Source organism: Anabas testudineus, chromosome 15 (assembly GCF_900324465.2).
Source record: "Anabas testudineus chromosome 15, fAnaTes1.2, whole genome shotgun sequence".
Classification (NCBI taxonomy): domain Eukaryota; kingdom Metazoa; phylum Chordata; class Actinopteri; order Anabantiformes; family Anabantidae; genus Anabas; species Anabas testudineus.
The window spans coordinates 11,973,434-11,994,292 of NC_046624.1; the positions used below are offsets into that span (position 1 = coordinate 11,973,434).

General features: G+C 41.4%; 1 protein-coding gene across 1 annotated transcript in view; it reads right to left on the reverse strand.

The window, feature by feature from the left end:
• Positions 1–403: 403 nt before the first annotated feature.
• lrmda (leucine rich melanocyte differentiation associated) overlaps positions 404–20,859 on the reverse strand; it is a 187,666-nt gene continuing 167,210 nt past the window's right edge. Inside the window, exon 7 of the mRNA XM_026354059.2 lies at positions 404–1,852. Within this exon, the coding sequence (XP_026209844.1) occupies positions 1,773–1,852 (80 nt within the window). The 3' untranslated portion in view covers positions 404–1,772. The remainder of the gene's footprint in view (positions 1,853–20,859) is intronic.

The window sequence follows — 20,859 nt, forward strand, 5'->3', positions numbered from 1 at the left end:
GAGGCAATCTCTGACCTTTCCTTCATTTGTCTGTGGATGATTGACACACAGGACTGAAACTCAACATACTAATACAACCTCTTTATCTCATATCTCAGCTACTCTATTTTTAACGAAGTAAATAATGCAATCAAGATTTGCCAGGGATAACTTTCTTAACAGCTTATGCAGCCGACAAGTAACACGGAGGTGTTAAAATATTGATCAGTTCTAGTCATTTCACAGATGCTTTTATACAAAGCGACTTGCATGTAAAGAATGAAAACACACACGGAGCAACCTGGGGCTCTGTGTCTTGCTCAAGGATACTTCAACATGTGGACTGAAGAATGAGGAACTGGGGATTGACCCTGTAACCCTACGTATAATGGACAACCAAATTAACCCTCCTGTATAGAGCAACACAGATTGACTTCACATTAGTTTATTATGATGGGAGAAACAATGTGAAAGTGCTTCAGCGCTTTAAACTTGATATCAATTTGACAAGAAACATGTGTAAATTATTTTTTTTTAATCATTAGAAGACTTCCTCTAATATAATTTGACATTGAATCTGCTCTATGATATTCTTTCACCTCAAAATGTCATATTGGAAAGTTGCCTGGAGAACTATAAAATAAAACATTGAAAAATGGCAGCACTTTACCTTAGGTTGTTGAGATAAGGCATTAAACATCTTCACAGACACATTACAAGTACACTATAAAACCATGATGAGTATAAAAGTATTTTAAAATCTAAACATTTGAAAAGTATGCATTATAACATTCTAACATGTATTACAATGGGGCAACTGTAAAATCAATATACCTTTGGATGCTATTTTTGATTTTGAAAAAAGAGATCTTGTCATTTCTTACAATATATCGCAATGACATGTAAATACTGAAGGGAATATATCAGTATGAAGTATTTAACTGGCTGAAGAGGTAAAATAGCATAAGAAAATGGCACCATAAATCACACTTGGGATGCCTAGCTGTTCACAGCACTTCATTAAAACTGATATTGGAATGTTTTTTACTTTTAAAGCTGCATATGATAAGCTCCTCCATACAATAACACATGCTAATGGTCACTGCTCATGCCCATCTTTTATATACACAGTTGATTTAAAAAAAAAAAAAAATTTACAAAATGCATTCAAACAAAAGAAAGAAAAGTATTTTTTTACTGTGCTGCAAACTAAACAAGACAGTGATCATGACCCTACAGACTGTATATATTGTTCTTTTAAATTCTTTGCAGTGTCTCAACATTTCAAACAGCAGTTACGTAGGTGAGAGAGTGTGTGTGTAAGAGAGAGAGAGAGATGAGTCTGCGTCAGGTCTCAGGTGCACGACCGTCACCCCTTTCACCCTTGATTAGTGGCGGTAGTGGACTGGTGATCCATCGTGGCTGTTAAAGAAAAGGATGCAATAGGCTGGCTGTGTGTGTGTGTGTGTGTTTAGAATGGGAGAGATACTGTTCTTGCATGTGTGTGTCTGGAGTTGTGTGCTTGCTGATGCTTACAGGCAATCGTGTCATCTCTGACTGACTCTGAGCTGGAAGCAGGGAGGCAGAAGTAGACTGAGCTCAGCAGAGGAAGCTGGAAGTGTAAAGCTGGAATACAATCTTTAAAGGAAAAATCTCCTTGCATGAGCACAGCAACATCTTTTAAAACTATTTTTTTTCCAGTTGACGACAAATAACAGGAACAGTTTTGCTAAATGAAAGACTGATTTGGTCATCTTTCCCTCTGCTGTTGACATCCACTGTTGTTCAATTCATCAAAGTTGGTCGTTTCGGATGAATCTGTTGCCTTCTGAGTGCTTTCCATAGTAGACGTAGCGACACTTGGCGAACACCCCTGTAGACAGAACAGAAGAGTGTAGATGTGTTGTGAAAAAGCAATTTGAATGCATTCACCCTCTTATTACATCGGAGACATTAACCATGTTAACACCTGGCTATACTGTAAGTTTGCACATGTTGAAACATTTTGCATGGACAAAACTATAAAAATGATCTATTGCATCGTAGTTATGTACAACAAGCATTTTCTAATATAAACTGAGTCTTTAGTAATCAGCAAATCTCAAGTAAGGCTGATGTAAACACAGAATGATTCAAAACAAGTGAGTAAGTGTATCCAGGTGTTCGTTAGACTTTAGGGAAAGAGACAAAAAGTTTTAGCAAGAAATGCTGAATGTAAACAAAACTGTGTTTGTTTACTACTGAGAAAAACTCCACAGGGTAGCTTTAAATGGCAGGATTGTGCAGGGCCAGGGTCTGATCCCTGTAAGGGGATGAGAGGTGTTGCTGGGAAGTATGAGTGTCTTGTTCCAGAGAAAGACCAGTGTGGCCTCGGGGCAGAGTCCTGCCAGTAACAAGCTCACAGCCACCCACGTACACTCATCCACATATACTGTACATGCAGACACAAACTGAACCATCACAGTTCAATTATTTAACCATTGAGGGGCAGGCAGGGGTGTGGCATCTTCTTTATTTGTTCATATGCACGTGATGAAACACAGTAGAGTAACACAGGCCAGTGTTGGAGATTAAAACTTACTGCTGTAAAACACTTTTATTTTTTGCTGGGGTATTGCTGCTACTTAAGAAGTTACAACAGACATGTTTAATTTGATAGAAAACCCTTTCTGATGAAAGTAATTCTTCTATCAGGGACCTTTATGCTGTATGTGTTTTATAGTATGAACTGTGTAATAAAGCCAGAATGCTGGAAAAAGAAGCCACATGGCTTCTATGCACCTCAGAGTCCAAGACGGCCAGCAGGGCTTTCTTTTAATGAGTGTTGCCGATCCAGGGAGAGCACTGCCCAGAGTTGTGTGGCTGGTCTACTCTCTGCTCTGATGTCACAGTGCTCCACTGCCACTTGATGAATGTGGCGGGCTGCGGCTCGGTGTCACCTCTCACCAAATGAGGCAAGGACAAGTGGCATTAGTGCTGTCAATGATCCTCTGACAGGAGAACAGATACAGCTTTCGCCAGGCTTTTTAAATAGACATCAAGTGAATTATACTAGGAGGGGGGGGGGGGGGGGGGCAGGGGAGCCAAGGCAGGAGAGGAGAGACGTATGGAGAGACAGTGTCGCAGGGGGATGAGGGGTGCTCCAAGCGCTAAGTCCAATCACATAATCCAAAGAGACATTGTCAAGGGCGGGGAGAGAATGGCAACTAAGTGACAGAAAGCAGAGACGGGGACAGAGATACTGGTGCCATATTAGTGCCAAGCATATTCTGATGCCACCCTCAATTCTAACCAAACCTGACACATCGCTCTCTTTCCCTCACTCGCTCTGACTCTTCAAAGTAGGCTCTACCAAGACACACACACACACACACACACGTTTGCATATACAGTATGCAGACGTACACACAAACACACACACACACACACCAGTCCCTCACAGCAGTAGTGGGTGTTCTGTCAGGCAGAGGAGCAGTACAGCAGCAGCAGCAGCAGCAGCAGCAGCAGCAGAAGCAGAAGCAGAAGCAGCCCACAGGCCCGAGGACAAGCTCAGTCAATCTAAATCTGGACTTTGTAGTGGAGCAGTGCTCATTTCCCCTCATAGCCCAGCTACTTGAGGTGATCCAAACACTGAAGTGTGAGAAGCTGTCACCTCCGATAAAATCCGGGACCAGCTCCATGCCTGCCTGCTCCCCCGGTGTGTGAGGGGTATATATACTGTGTTTGTGTGTGTGTGTGTGTGTGTGTGTGTGTGTGTGCGCGCTTCTCTGACAGTAAGGAGGCTGGGGTGGCGGTGGGGCGATGAATTCCAGCTGCCATGATTTGCCTGGGGATATAGGTGCCACGGCTGGAGACTTGGCTTGACACCACAGCACTTGGGGAGTCTCACAGCGCTGTGATCACATGGGTGCTGGGGCCTTTCACATATTCACAGCTTACCCAGTGAGAAACTCACTCTCTCCAGGAGTAGGGCCTTTAAAGAGATTACTCACTAAGGTACCAGAACCAAGGCTCCTATAAGACATTACCTAGAGGGGATATATTTGTAGGTTGCAACCAAAGCCTTTCAGAGATAACCTTCACAGATGAAGGAACTAAAGCTAAAGGCCCCTCAAGCCTTCACACTCTGCTGCGCTCATCACTAGCCCATGGGGACTGAGAAGGATAGGAAGGAACACATTCTGTGACTCTCCAGCACCAATCAGTAAGCTCTGGACGATGTGTGACCTGTAACTCTCCAGCTGTGCTATATTTGTGATCAAAGGAGAAGAGCACATTAAAGCGAAGAGTAGAACAAAGACCAGGGACGAGTTCTGTTTCCCCAGTGGGTGAAAGAGTGCATGCATGTGTCTCAATTTTCTGTGCAACCTGGCACAAGTTCCAGCTACACTTCGGCATTACATTAAGGAGCGTGTTTTGTGCATACACTCATTCCAGTTCGCCGCATTCCCATCACAGTGAGAGCTTGCTCTTATTATGAGAGAAACGAGGAGAAAGATGTGGTGGTTGGAGACAGAGAAGGGAATAGCTAAACCAAACTCATTCTTACATAACGCCTTTTCAGGGCACGATTGCGGCGGTGGGGTTCGGCCTGATGAACTGATACCCAATAACAAGTGCCAAACACAGCGGTCTACGATGTCCTCTGTGTATTCACACCCATACATGCAACGCCAATGCCATCAACCATATTCACATTATCCCAAACCCATACACACTTTCACCTCAAGCACACAAATACAGCATGCAGTGAGAACAGTGGGAGCAGCTATTAAAGTGACAGATTAACAAAATGATGGGGAGGCTAATGTTTCCATCATGCCCTAGTGGAGGAACAATCATGCCTTTGTTCTGTAGATGTCACGCAGCACCTTGTTGTTTTTAAGGGGAGTTGCTAACCCTCTTGTCTTTATTAGAAGGGTGTACAGCTGGCATCTTATATCTTCCTCTTGGTGAATGCTGCAGTGTAGGTTCACTGTCAGACAGTCTTTTCAGAGCTGATTACCCAAAGCATGTGTCCTCTCAATGGGGGCTTGATGGGCCATTCTGCCACAGTGTGAGGAAACTATTGTAGCTTTGCAAAGCCTTTTAAGTACAGTGCTCAAATATCAACTCTATAAAGTGTCTTTTTGAGAACATCAAAATAGAATATAAAGATAGAATATATGATCAGGATGATACTTTACTACCTTATAATATATAAGCAGAGGGCTCTACAGCAACAAGGTGTAGGTTTCTGTTTCCATTTGCAACATACACAAAACATATTACATAAGATGGTGTAACTAAAGCATACATAAGCTGTTCTAGTAAATAACTTCTTTATCAGTTTCACACTTTGACCAAACTGTGATACTTTTAGCTTATGGGTTATTTTTTAAACTAATCTAAAACACTGTTGTTAGAGATTTTGTTTTTGTTTCGACATTACTAGCTATATTTCCAGCCTGCTCCAAAACTAATTAAATCAACACACACGCGCGCGCGCGCACACACACACACAATGGAGAGAAAGAGAGAGCGAGCTAGAGAGAAGCGAGAGATGGAGTGGGTTTAATGATTGTTCTCTGCATACAATCAGCTTGACTCTTTTCAAGGGCCATCAATGTGTCACAGAAAGACACATCCGACGGATGTAGCTTTTAACATCAAGGTTATCTATTCTCAACATGAATCCACTCCCTCCACTCCCACTTTTTTATCCCGTCTTCTTTTTCACATCTTTCCTCTCGACTCGTCTCAACTATTCTTCTCTTTCACTCTGGGATTCCTCTTGTTTGCTTTATTTTTTTGCATCATCTCCCTTTCTGTCCCATCCTCTAGAATGGCCACTTCATCAGCGCTGCCATCCATCAGGGTTAAAAAAAATGCAACGAGAAGCAGCCAATTAACAAGGCAATTACATTTTCTGTATTATCTGCAACAGCTGAAATAACACTGCCCGGCAGGTGGAGGATGGGGTCAGTTGGAACATGGGGTCAGGCATACATAAGAGTTGGTTCAAGAGTGACTTATGAGCTTGGGGTGTAGACTGCTGTGAGCCAGGGCTATTATTGTGGACACGATCCATCTCTGGTTGTCCTTTTATCATTTCAGCCCAACGTCATGAGATGGAGTCGCCACCTCCTCTCTATAGGGAGGACTGCGGATAGATAACCCCCCTGTGTCCCATAAACTCACAACCAGCGATCTGTGAATCAGGCTACTGAGAAATGCCTGGCACATACACCACAATACCATGGAGAGAAACTGAATTGTTTCACTTAGCATTGGTATGGTGGATGTGTGTGTGTGTGTGTGTGTGTGTGTGTGTGTGTGTGTGTCAAAGTATGAGTGCTTTTACGTATAGCTTCCTTAAAAAAGTACCCAAATATTATATATTTTCAAATGGGAAGATAAAAAGATGGTACCAACAACTCAGACGCCAATATATTCATGCACAACGTGTTTGGTCCAGAAGTCATACAGTACAATGCACTAAACAAACAGAAATATAAACTGGTAATACTTACTTTATTCTCCAGAGGGCAAAGCATCTACAGCCAATGCTTCCCAAATATTTTCTTTGTAAAAACAGTGTAGACTGCAATATTTTCCTCTTCCAGGATCAGCTATATCATCCAAAATCTCCATTGTGTTTACAATATATACGACAGCATCCAGAACACTGGTCTATTATTAAATATGCCCTTCTGATGAGTCAAAAATAGCCACCAGCTGTGTACTTTTACACATATTGTATGTACATATTTTGGTTGTGTGTTTTAAGATAATTTGCAAGCAGCAAACTGAGAAAAATCACACTCTGCAGAACTACAGTGGTTGCTCCAGGCCAGCAATAACTAAATATCTGGCTGGCTGACTGACTTACACACTCTGTCCCTAAACATACCACATTTTAATTAATTTTCTGCTATGCTTTTTAAGTTAGTTTTTTTGCTTTTTGTTTTTTGGATTCTGAAAAGTAGTACTGGCTTTGCTTACATTGACTTAAATTACTTCATTTGGTAATAATTCTGGTAAAAAAGTAATTTGGGAAAAAAAATAAAACTATAATACCACATGTGATGTTTTATGTCAGTGCAGAAAATTAGTTATTACTATTTGTTAAACATTAAACTCTAACTATACTACTAAAGAATGGATACACTGCATGTTCGTGTGGAAGTCAAGTGCAAGAACAATAGAAGAAGGCAAAGTGACATGTATAACAAATAACGGAACGAACATGAGGACCATCTTATTATCATTTTTATGATGTGCATTTGTCACAAAAGAAGTGAAGGCTCACCATAACATGTTGTAGCTAAATCCATCCTTACTCCAGCTGTATTCTACTAATGGACTATTGTGCATATTTATTCACCATTTTAAATGCCGAGATGTCACCCATCTCTCTCGGGGTCTCAAATAACCTGTGTGTAACTTTGAGACATTTGTCCCCTACCAATAAAAAAATATTTAGTCCATTAAACATAAATAGCTGTCATTATGATGCATGCCCTGGGCTCAGGCCTTCCCTGCTCCCCTCCTAGCCGTTTACTGCGGCCAAACAACTGCAGCGCCTGCATGTTCTCAACTTCACCGTATTGATTAAACTTTTAAATAGCTGCCATATAACCCTGGGACATCAGGAAGATTAATTTGCGTCAATGTTCATCTGTAATTCATTAGCCATTTATAGTCTCCACATCCACACAGGCTATCAGGGAAATGCGCCCCATTTTTCAACCGGGCAGGGGCTGGGAAGAAGGCAGGGAAAAGGAGGGATGGAAGGAGGGCAGGGGAGACAGGAAGGAGGGAATTATACTGCCTACAACAGAGGTACCAGTCTAACAAGCAAAGAGCACATAGCAAGGCACGCAGGATGGCAAGCACTCTCTCTTTTAAGGTTTATACAATAAGAGCTGCTGTTATTGGGTAATAACAGCTGCTGTTATTGGGTGCAATTGCTGAGCTGATAATAATTTACAGTAAACCGTTTTACCTTAATAAGCCCCTGTAATGATGTGCCTGTTCATCACAGTGGAGAAAGACAGCCTAACAGTTGCTTTTTCTGTTGACACTGGATGAGGCACTGACGCCAGACTTTCCAAACACTTCTCACCAGGCAGCCTGACATGTTGTATACTTCCTGTCAGTCAGTGGTTGGTCTGTCACCTATCCAAACATCATGTTTCTCCACCATAGTCTATACACACAATGCATACAGACACATTCTCAACGCTTTAATTCATTGTAATGTATTTTTTGCTGCAATTGTTGCAACGCAAACTAGGTGTTACAGGGTTGCGTGGGGTGTTCAATTATATAGCGAAGTCCAAAACTAAGACGAAAAGAGAGAGAAAAGATTTAGGTGCATGTGCATGACTCAGATAAAAAAAAAAAAACAACACACAGAAAAAGGGCCAAGGACAAATAGAAAATAGGCAGTGTATGTGTGTGTGGGAGATGGAGAGTTGAAAGATTTGCTATAGCCATAGGCTGACAGGCTGTCAGAGGGAGGTTGCTGGGTCATGGCTCAACCAGCCCTGATCAATACCAGGTTGATTTTGCCACATGATTCTTCTTAAAATACAACAATAACACATTTCATATGTTTTGATATTCTTCTGAGGAGTTATTGGAGAGGCTTGCTGTGTCATTAGGGTCATTGTTGGCTAAATAAATTAATTTCGGTGCACAGTGCATGTATTACTTATATGTGGAGCTCATTGGCAGCTTATATGTTCATGTATGACAAGTGACGCTCACCACCATTGAATAACTAAATGGCTCTAATCAAACACTTTAAATTGGGGATGGCATTATTCATTGATGGGCGAATTACAGTTATGACCAGATAAATGTCAATCAGTCTTCGACAACCGAGGAGGACAAGGAAATTGAATTCAGGGGCACATGAATTTTGACTGAAGTAAGAGATTACCATTGTGGGGGGTCTAATGAGAAAAAAAAAATGGTGAAATTAATTTCAGTGACATTTATTCCACATAGAGCTCGGAGAGAACACTGGTTACAGTAGCTCTGCAGCCTCGAGATAAGAGAAGGGTGGTTTGATGCTTGGGACTGAGTTTATAAAGTCCTAAGTCCCCTTGGAGTGTCTTTCTCCACTGTCATCAAATTCACTGACAGCTCACACCTTGTATATTACAAAAATCTCTCCTGTAGGCCCAATAATGACAAGTGCATTATTTACTGCTGGAGTTATTGAAAGGGTTCCTATACCCTTAAGGGCACATAAAACCACTAATGATGCTAGTAATCATAAGCGCTCATTTTCTCCGTCAACATGTGGATCACAAATCACCATGCATGCACACCACATGTCCTGACGTTGATTGATTGTGTTCTTCATTACACCCAGGATTTCTAATTAAAAGAAAAGCACAGATAAGTGGTTCAAACCTCTGACTGAAATAGAAAGAAAAAGTGAAAATCGCAATTAGAGGTTTGGCTGTGTTCGGTAATGGTGCCATTAATAAGAGCGGATGGTGACTCACTCAGTGAAGGTTTAATCACTGGGACAGGATTCAATAACAAAAGAGCATAATATTAATCACCAGAGAGTGATAACTTCACTGTTCATCTCTTTGACATTGGAAGGGATGAATTAATGATGCTCTCTATCTGAACACATTAAATAATAATTATCAGGCAAAACAGCATGAAAGGGACTGCATAATGAACCCCATTGTCAGGTCAATTACGACCACATAAAACTGTTCAAAGGGAAGTAGCTTACTTACTAGATAGCCATGCTGTAAAGGACAGTGGTGGCTTTATCAGTTGAAGGTGCTGGCTATCCCATTCCTGCTGATATCAGGGCTTAAAATGTGTTGAAATACAGTTTGCACTTAAAGGGCACTGAAACTCACTTTAGCTGCACATGCCTAGTGGAAAAAGCTGGAAGCACTCGGAGAGGCATTAAGTGAGAAACAAAACGAAAATTGGTTGGCAAAAGATAAATGACATGACAATGACCGTTTTTCTGGCGCTAAAGCAATGTCAGTTGCTAAGTGCCATGTTAACTAAACTCAACTACACAGACAATGATTGACTTCACGCATCAGTGGACTGATTGGCACCTCGCTACCTGTCAGTGGCAATTTCCGTCAAATCAAAGATGGCCAACAAATTTAGCCATGAGAGGAATTGCTCCTGGAGTTTTACACATGCATGTAAACATGCACACCTAACAAAGGCGTTTTTTTTTTTATCCCTCACCACACCATAAAATTGACAATGGCTTGGTTTTATAAAGCTTTTGCATTTCACTGAACACAGCACATCAGATTGTTTTCTAGCTTCTTTTTGAGCTAGGCATCAATTACTGCATGGCTGCTACCAATCCGAGACACAGCATTAAACAAACAGCCTGGCAACCTCCAGCATGACACATATCAATACTAATCCGACGTCTTGTTCCACAGTAATCCCTCTCAGACCCTGGCTGGCTGCACCTGTCTGACCAGAAAGCTCAGGGTTGGCTGTACTCCTTCACACTTCCTTCCCCTGCAGACATCAAACACTTATTACTCCCCATCCTGGCCCTGCTAACTGACTGGCCTGTCTGGGCCACATGGGGACCCCATTATTAGAGTCATTTCAGTGCCCATCCTGACGCCTGTTAGGCAGTTCTCTACCTGGGGCTCCTGCTCCTTGCCTGCCCGACTGAGTGCCTGGCCAGCCAAACAGTGATTGGACATGACATGGTGACAGAAAACAGGGGAGAAGGGCAATAGAAATAAAAGAACAGAGATGGCAGAGTGAGGCGGACAGAAACTGAGAGAGAGGAAGGTGGGTATGTTAGTCAGGGCCCTTGTGGCGTAGGGTGTGCCCATCAACACGGATGAGTGTTAGCCAAGAGCTGCATGTCACAATGATGGAGAGGCTGGATCACTCACATCATAGCTTCATCTGACTGGAAGATATCAATCTCCGGGTCTAATCCAAAAGGACATGGTAAAATATCCTTTAACATTGCTCTTCCACCCTGCCTTTGTGTCCCCTGCTACTGTCTCTCTCTCAGCTGAAGATGTGTGTAACCTTCATTGTTGGACCTCAATCGACCACACTCATTTTCACATCCCATTTCCTCTGTCTCTAGCACTGACAGTCAAATTATGATGGACAAAATGGTTCCTTGACATATGGCATTTAGCGCAATTTGTCACTGTAAGTGGCAAAGAAAAAAAGAAAAGTACAGCTCACTACATACATGCATCATCCAGATCAGAGATTCAACCTTGATGTTTTGATACAGGGTACTGAGCAAAAATTTGCTTTTATTTTGTAGATAACTTGGTGAAATCAAACTATGCTTTCTATCAAATACAAGTGTGTTCTAGAGCGTGTCAGTGGTGTGGTCAGCTCTCGACATGTTTGCATGTAAAGCTTTAAACAAAGTTAAGAATGAAACCTGTGATTAATGGGTAACATTTAAGGCTCAGCACAAGTTTATTTTTTTCTTAGAACAGTACTGTACAGTACCAAATTTTTATTTACAAAAAAAGTCATTCCAGTGTAAATGCTATGGCAATTAAAAAGCGAGCATGCATTCAAACCAAGAAATATTATAAATATAAGGCCGAAGTGATGACAAATCTGTTCTTGGTGACATTTAACCATTTGTCAAAATTATGGTTGTGTTAGATTACATGCTGCCTTTTTCTGCCAGAATTTAAACTCGTGAGCCCACGGTAGCCAATCGGGTGTGAGGCACAGGTGATGATGGGCTTGGCTTGTTTGGAATATTTCATGTCCTCCCTGCGCTCCATTCAGATGGATGGCTCCACTGTAACTCTACTTCTCTTAATTAATATGACATATCCCCTGTTCATATGCAGAGAGTGAGGGAGGGCACAGAGAGATGAAGGTATGAGGGAATGATTAACTGCGGATCTGTCCCTCCTTGTGAGAAATGATCTTGCCTCTTCTCCTCTGCCCACTCCTCCCTCCTCCTCTCTTCATTTCCTTCTCCCTCACTCTCCCTTGTCTGTGTCTCACTTTGGTTCACTTCATTTCTTTCTGTGCCTCCCCTCTCCTTCTCTTTCCCCTTATCTCTGCCCCCCCCTTCTCTCCTCTCCTTTCCCTCCGACACTCTCGGACTGTCCTCAGCCCCCTGCACATCTCCTGACAGGTAGAATAATAACGCTCGTATATCACTGCCCCGAAAAGTCCAATAACCTAAATCTTCACTTGCCACACACCCCGAGACTCAATTACTTTATTGACATGTAATCTTCATAAGGGGAGAAATATTGAGCATGTAAGGTCAGCCGGTTATGAAGACATATTATCATATTATCTGCATGAGGGTTGTAGGGGCTAGGACCTGACAAAGCTAATTATAATGGTACATGTTTCAGAGCTCAGAGCGTATTATCTGCTTGGCTGCTTGGTTGAGCCACAGCTGAGGTATAGAGGAGCAGGGGATGAGATTTCAAACCTGATAGGGACTGGATGTCATCTCAGGGCATGGGAATTAATGAAGCCAAATATTATCGACTGCACATCACAGCTCTAATATCCATGATTTGTTCATTGTATTTGTCGGGAGTATTTCGCCACAGCCTAATGGCTAACAGCATATCACAATACAAGTTGACCAAGGAGGCAATTTCTAAAACTGTACAATAACAAAAAAGCTGTTACTTGCCTTCCAGTATTGAATAAAAAGTGCAAATGAGCTGTTAGGCCTGTAGCTTGAGCTGTTCCTCAGCCAAAATGTCACAGCAGGTTAGTGATGGAAGGAAGGACAGATGCCCAGGGCTGTGTTATTGCATCACTCCCAAGGTTATCTTAATATCACCCTTTCAGTGCTGCTATTACAATCTACAGTCTGCTACATAAAACAAAACAATAGCATAGGCAGTAGTACAACATATTCTAGGGTGTGTGAGGATTTATACAATACTGTAGTCTTTCAAAATGTATTATTCTTTACCATACATGTATAACACAAAGTATAATCAAGCTTGTTATTTTGATCAGAGCTACAATGAATCAAAGGGCACAAAACAAACATCTGGGTAGCCCTGAGACTCTGCATCTCAGGGTCACATGGGCAAACAAAGAACCCTACAGCCAGACATTTTAACATGCTCATTTAATTTTATCCAGTATCATGCCCTCATCCTCATCTCTCAAATCCTTTTTGCGCAGAACTACAGCCGTAGAAGATGCCTGAAATGATGCAGGGTGGCTGTACAGTGCTGCCAAAGGTCATGTGTTAACACTTGCTAATGGTTTCAAATGGAGAGACATATTTTTGCTTTCTTTTGTGGGTTTTCAGGCACTCAACACTTGGAAAACACAGACAGAAATTTTCTTTTCATTTGCACTAAAACAATGTGTTTTCAGTCTCACTGATCCTTAATGAAATTAAAAAGAACTGTGTGACTGCATTTTGTATACCAGCAGTAATATATTGGTCCTATGCTCAAACAAACACCATATGCTATATGCATATTCTTAATAAAAGAATTACTTCTTCGTGAGCAGATATCATGCGGTTTGAAGGCTACCAATCCTGAAGGTTCGGTTTTGAATGCATGTTTATCCAGAGGGAAAAGAGGGAAGCAAACAAACAGTCTTTTAAATCACAACAAGCTGATATACATGTATTTTCATGTGTTTGACCAGAATGACTCAGTCAATCCAATCATCTTGCGCTGCAGCGACATAACACGCCAGAAACTATCTATGAATCAAATTATGATGGTGAAATAACTTGTCCGCTCGTATTATCATGACAGGGAAACCTGTTCCATCTGTTTACAGAGACTTAATCTGCAAATCAAAGTGACAGATTAAAAGGTTGTTTTGGACTCCCTAGCATTTCAGTGACCTCGCTCTTTTCATTCTGGGTGATCTGGAATTTTGATGCCAGTACCAACCATAGAAGACCCACAACTTCCTGTAACTGAGGCTCTCCTTTATATTTTAAGGGAGATAAAATGCGTGTCAGTTCAACAAAATACCCCTGGCACTCATATTCATTTGACCTTGCGAACTTTATTGCAGGGCAGAACAAGCTGACCCACAAAATGTTAACATTGTGTCTGTGTTTGGTTCAACTGGAATGGTGTTCATTGAGTTGGACAGAGAATCTGCAGCAAACAGGGAGCTCTGATCCATAACTGGAATCCCAGTATACAAGATAATGGCCTTGTCTTCTTTTTACAAACAGCAAATCCAAACAAGGCTTCCACACAGCCTGATGCAATGAATAATCTAAATGGCACTTAATGTGAGTTATGCTGATACTCTGACGATGGTTTGTGTTCAGACATCACAGCTTAGTGTCTTCCAATTGTGTATTGATGCAGAGGTAGTTGAGAATAAATCACTGGATTCACCAGTGAGTGGGAAAACTGTTTAGACTATGGCCCAGTAGAGCTTGCTGTAATTGACAGAAGAGTTCAGCTTTCCACCACAATAGCTTTGGAGCATTGAGGGGTACCTGGGAATGAGTGTGTGAGTATTGTGTGCGAGTGTACGATGTTTCAGGACCCAGGATACCACGCCTACAGCAATGCCTACTTTAAATGTTTGCACTATGCACTTGATATGTTTATGTGCTGGTGAATTTTACCCGCTATTAATTTAGTTACATCTACACTGTAACCTTGAAAAAAATAACGTTGGGCTCAGTACTATAGATGCATCAGATAATGCAGAGATATTTGCTGCTAAAAGGGAGACTCGCTCTTCAAACCAACCAGAGAATTTTAGTCATTTGTTCTGCATTAGCAGGTTTTTTAGCTTGGTTATGTACTGTAATTTCAAAACAATGACTACCTGAAGCATTTGGCAGAACACGGCGAAGTCTAACAGGACACAGCACTTACTTGACTTTCTTGAGAATGTTCATAGATCTTATTGTAACCTAATTAAAACAGAAGTAAAGAAGTAAAACGTGATCAGTAATTAAGTAAATAGGGAACTGAAGTGTTCAACCTCCTACACTGACATTCTAAACTTAGCTGTACTTTGCTGTGCAGTGTTTGATTATATCCAACATTTTAGGATTAATTTAGCTGCAAATTGTGGTTTTGATTATCTGGTCTTGGTATTACCTAACCACCCAAGATCCTTCAGTGTTCCCCAAGAACAGAACGTAACTGGAAGACAAGTACTTCATATCTGAGGATACATACAATACCATACAAAAGTGTTCTTACTCCTGTTTTTACTCCTATCTGTGCTGCATGGTTAACCAGGGAAGGCAGCCGTTTCAGTGTGCCACTGGAGCCTGAACACCACAGTCCACTTGATGTTGCTGTGTATATTACAGTATCACTTGTGGCCTCCTTTCTCCTTGCTTATTAGTGATTCCATGGCATTTGTAGCTCAGTTACGATCATGCCTAACAGAAAGGTTCAGTGATGTAGCACAGCTGTTAAACCATGCAGAATGTGTTGTCACCCAACCTGATAAAGTGGCCACGGAGTGAATTGGAATCTAATTTGTTAGAACCATTAGCCAGACTAACATTACAGCATATTTTCATCTTGAATGATTACTGTGTGAGATCAGTTACCCTAGAATTATGATCTACACTCTATTCAAAATGTAATTTACTAAAAACACCCTGATTAAGACGTATGCGCCTACATAAACCAACAAGACAAATGTATTTAACACATTAGATTCAGTACTTGTATCTAATTATGTTAACTTGCAACACACAATCTCAAATATAGCACATTTTATATCTTTGTGTAAACAACCAAAGTAAGAAAATAACAATAATTACAAAGCTACAACGACTTATCGTGGTCTGAACATGTCCCCTACAGCATGAAAGGTTGTCCTGCATCTGCCAGTATGTTAGTAGCTATTTATCAGAATGAAGGGTAGCAAGTCCCATCACACAGACACACTCCGCATGCTCACCAAGCAATTTGTTTCAAGGAGTACTGACACAGAAGAAAACTGGTGGACCCAACATCCATCCTGCTGTAAAAATATCCAAAACCATCTGGCAGCTAACCCCCATTTTAAATTACCGAGATGGACTCCCGCCTCTGGAAGCCACGAAGGCTACAAAAACCTGGTCCAACTTCTGACTGAAAGTACAACTGGAAAGCGCAGAATGCATCTTATTTGTCCTGAAAGCTGCAATTCTTTGTGGAAAGTGACAAATTGTTTAGCATTTCCAGAATTTTAAGGCTCATTTTAGCAATAGGACCTATTTACACTGGGTGATTTATGTTCTGCTACTTTGCCGAGAATGACCAGTGCAACTGGGAAGTGGACCAAGGTCCAAAGCAGCAGCAGTATGTTTCTCCAAGTAAAGCTGGGTCTGTTTGGCAGAAACTCATGTCCTTGTCTGACACGTTTGGAGAAGCATCCAACATATTGCTTCAAACTTTTTAAAAGGATGTCCATTTGGGTTTGTATCATCATAAATAACAACGGTTTGTCTGCAGTGGTCACGGACAGTAAGATTTAGGAGGTTACATATTTTCCTGCTGCTGAGAAAATGGTTCACAATTTGTAATCATCATATTTCAGTGGTGACGGATGTGAAAGTTCACGTACGTTCATGTTCAAGTACGATCATAAGGTTTCAAAAAGCTCAATGTTCATTTTAAAGTCATATCTGTCCTCTGCAGCATCAGATTAGTTTGCACAGCGAATTTACAGTAGATTAATAGCACTGAGATCTATGAACTCCTTGTGGCATCCTAATGAAAGTGCTTTAGTCAAAACAATTACGGCATCAATTTAACTTTAATATGAAACACCCATATAAAGACAAAGAAATATTTACTTTCAAACCAATAGTCAGAGGAACTAAAACAAAAACATAGCTCAGAAGCTGACTGGTATCTTTCCATTTCAAGTTTTTGCTGTATACGTCCAACATCAGTTTAAGAACTCAAGACACTCAGGAGACTCTAAGGTACATCAAACGGCAAGGTAAAACAATAGTGTCACTGACATATCCCCATACCCAGCACAAACAGAATTATTCACATACTGTGAGAGGAATGCCATCCGATAACGGAAAGATAATGACACTTGGTGGAAGTCAGCTTTCTCGAAGCAGTTTAAAGCTGGCACGTCAGAGTTCGGCAGTTAAGCCTGTCAAGGAAGTTGAGGAGGTTATCTTGGCATTTTAATCTAACCTGCTTCTGAAGGAGAAAATGCAGAGGTGGTTTCCAAGGCTAGTAATAACAAGGACAGGCCTGCCTCCGAAAATGAGCTCGCATCACTTGGGATGCACACAGTGCAGCATTATGTGAAGCTGCAGTAAAGGACTGCAGGCCCAATTTTCCTTTTCCACTCTCCCATCATCCATCTCCATAGGCCAGCTTTAATGGATATTCATGTTGCTGAGCCAATCCACTCCTGGGAGGAATATTATCACATCATCTGACTCAGATAAAGGAAATAGAGCCTGTCCTCATACATAGGGAGTATATACCACTGTGATGTGCAGCAGGAGCTAGTGTGCCAAAGAATAGATGGATGTAACAGAGTGAGTGAATTTTAAGGTTCTTGTTCTCGTCAACGCACGCCTGGGTTAGATAAAGGTAAACAGGACGAAATGGAGCCGGTTTAACAATTAGTGTCTGTTTCAGTAGATCTCTCTCACTCAACACAGTCTGCACATACACACACAGCGACATAATGCTTAATGCCTAATCATATACTACATACAGTAAATACAAACACAGATAAAAAAAAAGGAAAGAGCTTAGAAAACTATAGTTAAGAAAAGTAGTAGTGAAGTATAAAGTGAAAGAAAAAAGAAGTACTCTATGTTCTTACAAACTATTTTGGAGATTGCTACAAGACACCCCATTAGAAACTAATCTTACACACCTCATCAGCTCACAGGCTGGCAAACCATGCAAAGAAATAAAACCTTCGTGCAGTGATGAGTGTTTGGGAAACATTTTTATGAACTCAGTACCTGGGAAGAAGGCCATGTCTTTACTTTGTCAATTCACCTTGTAGAGTGTGGTGCAGAGGGCCCACTCAACACAAGCTCCCGGCATATAGTTGGCACGGAGATCTGTATAAATCATTTTCTATGACAATATTTCATCATCTGTCGTTTCTGGATGTCTGTAGTTCAGTTTATTGCAAAAGTTTACTGAAAGCAGCTCAGCAAATGGTTCTCTGGACCAGCAGGAGGAAAAGCTTACACTTTGTTCTTTCCATATGCCTCATTTTAGTTGTGTGGGGGCCAGTGCAAGTCTTTGTGTTCAAGAGTAATGTTTATCAGGGGACAGATCCCGCTGGTATAATCATTACGAGGCTGAGTGAAATGTCTCGCAGAACACGTACGTGTCTAATGGGAAACGTCAAAGGTGCTCTGTCTTTTCTCACAACCTTCCAGAGTGGACATTTCCATACTCGCGGAACATGCCAAGGCAGCCCAAACCCGAATGGGAAATTTTTCAGCAGAAAGATGAGAGCTGTGCTTCTAACTACAGAGTGATATCAAACAGAACTGAGGTACGGCTCAAGATAAGCATGGAAAACATCTCGGGGGTAGAGAAACAGATGTCTGAAGTAATGTATTAATTCACATACCGAACTATTTCATAAACAGTAGCACATGTTTTCATTTTAAATAATGGGACTTCATGAAAAAGTTAATAATTGTATTCACAACAACATCTGAACCATGCAATTATAAATAATACAATCAGCTCTCATTGTTATACAAGCAGCGATAAACAGGCATTGGGGAACGGTGTCTGTATTGACGCATTAACATTCTTTAAAGCTGTCAAACTCACTTTTTGTTTTACTAAGTGCGTTGTGCACCAGAACATTAAGTCATCAGTCAAACCAACAACCTTTCCCTTCATAATGACAACAGCTAAGTTTCAACACTAGCAGTTTAGTCATCCATTAGTCATATATCCCATCCAGATGTCTGGTGGAAGAGAGGAGGAGGGAGGAGATAGCAGCAGGTGTAGATCTCTCTGAGGCCAGCTGAGCTCTAAAAGGCAGTGCTTAGCACCCACAGCTCTGTCATCTGGCCTCTCCCCTGTCTCCACCAGCCTCTCGACAGCCCATTCCTCATCATTTACCCCTTTTTGGCAAAGCCTAGAGCCCTTCTAATGGGCTGCTCTGAATGCTTCCAGATGTTTGTTTATTTGTTGTGCATCAACTGTAAAACAGTTTACTCTAAGTTTGGATCTGTTCCCGTTGCTCCATATTTTTTTTTAAAATTTCTTTTGCGAGGCTAAGGGAGCTAAGGGGGAGTGGAGCAGGACTTGTGGTGCAGATCACCCCGACATGCAATGAAAGCCAACCGCCAAACAAATGTGAGGCGCCCCATGGGCGTTGTCAGGAAAGAGGCGTGTTTTTTCTTTTTTTTTTCTTTGCTTTGAAGGCTGCTTTCCTCTTGGGATTTTAATAACAGTTGTGCACCATTTAAGATACATACATACAAAGTAGCTGGAAGCAGGCCCAGAACAACAAGATTAAAAGGGCCCAGGGCTCATACTGTAAGGCAGATTTCAGGCATTTTTCTTTGTCTGTTTACTCTGCTTGTACAAAGATATCTCTTTCATTTGCTGCTGTCACTGCTGAGGGATGGTCTACTCAAATTTAATCTGATACCTGTAAAAAAAAAAAAGCAGTTACAAGTGCTTGGCATATTTCTTGAAATATACAGAGGAAATGAAAGGTGTTTCGTTAAAATCTCCTCCGCGCACATGGATATATCAATCAAGTCTGAAGCATCTTTTTTAACATACTTCTGAACTATTATATGTGAAGTTATAATTAGATTTATGAAAGAAACTTGTGAATCCCACTTCAAAATGTGTCATCCTAGGAAAATGACAACCTGGTAACAAATAACGCAGGATATTGTTGTGCATGCAGAAATGATAAGGCACAATAATGCAGAATGTCATTGGCTGTGACTTAATAATATGGTACAGGCCAGTCGTCATGAAGCCACAGTACTTTGGGCTGAGACTCCATTTTGGACTGTTAGATTTAGAGTTGAGTTGACAGTTGGACCAGCACTGAGAGTTAGAGCCAAGGTGACAGTAGTGGAAGATCCTCAGGCCTCTCTGCCAAACTATATACTCTACTCCACTCTGTGTCACGCCTTCACCGAGACACTCTGGAACAATCCACCATCCTCCTTCACTTTGTCTTTTGTCTAGCTCTCTCTCATTTTAGTTTCATCTTATTTCACTCTATAATGCAGGTCGTCTTAGTGCAGTTTCCTCTCTCCTTTATCTGTTTTTTTCTAATGTATGATCTATGGAAACTGGATTTGCATTTTACTACCATAACAGTACATCTTTCGGCTTTCCTCTTTCTGCTACTTCCCCATGCTGTCTTGTCTCTTCCAGGCCGACTCCTCCACCAACCAAGACAGGAGTTTATCCTGGAGTTCTGTCCTTGGTTCCCACCCATCTCTCCCTGGGCAGTGACCTGCCAGTGTTACCCTCCTCTGAGAGCTTCTACTTGCTGTAATTACCTCTGGCATCCAGGCTCTGGGGCTTCTAGACAGGTGACATGGTGGAGGGGGGTGGGTGCATAGGGTTGAAAGGAGGAAGGGGAGGATCTTTCTGTGCAGCTGAGAGGACAATGTCAGAACTGCTGCTGATCTGCCCACAACAGATGACCAAGCTAGTATCAGTCTCCTTTGTATGGCTTTTAAAAAGGCCATCGTTAACCCCTACACAGCTATAGACACATCACATACTGTATACATGTACCTAAGACTCTCTAACTTATTGTGAAATGTCATAGTTGAATGTATATTCAATATAGTTTATACATACATAAAAGTGCTTTTTGTCTGTGAAAATCCGTTTTTCAGCAGCACCACAGCAAAAACAAACACTAGTGACAAAATGTGTAGGGAATTGTTTAATTTAC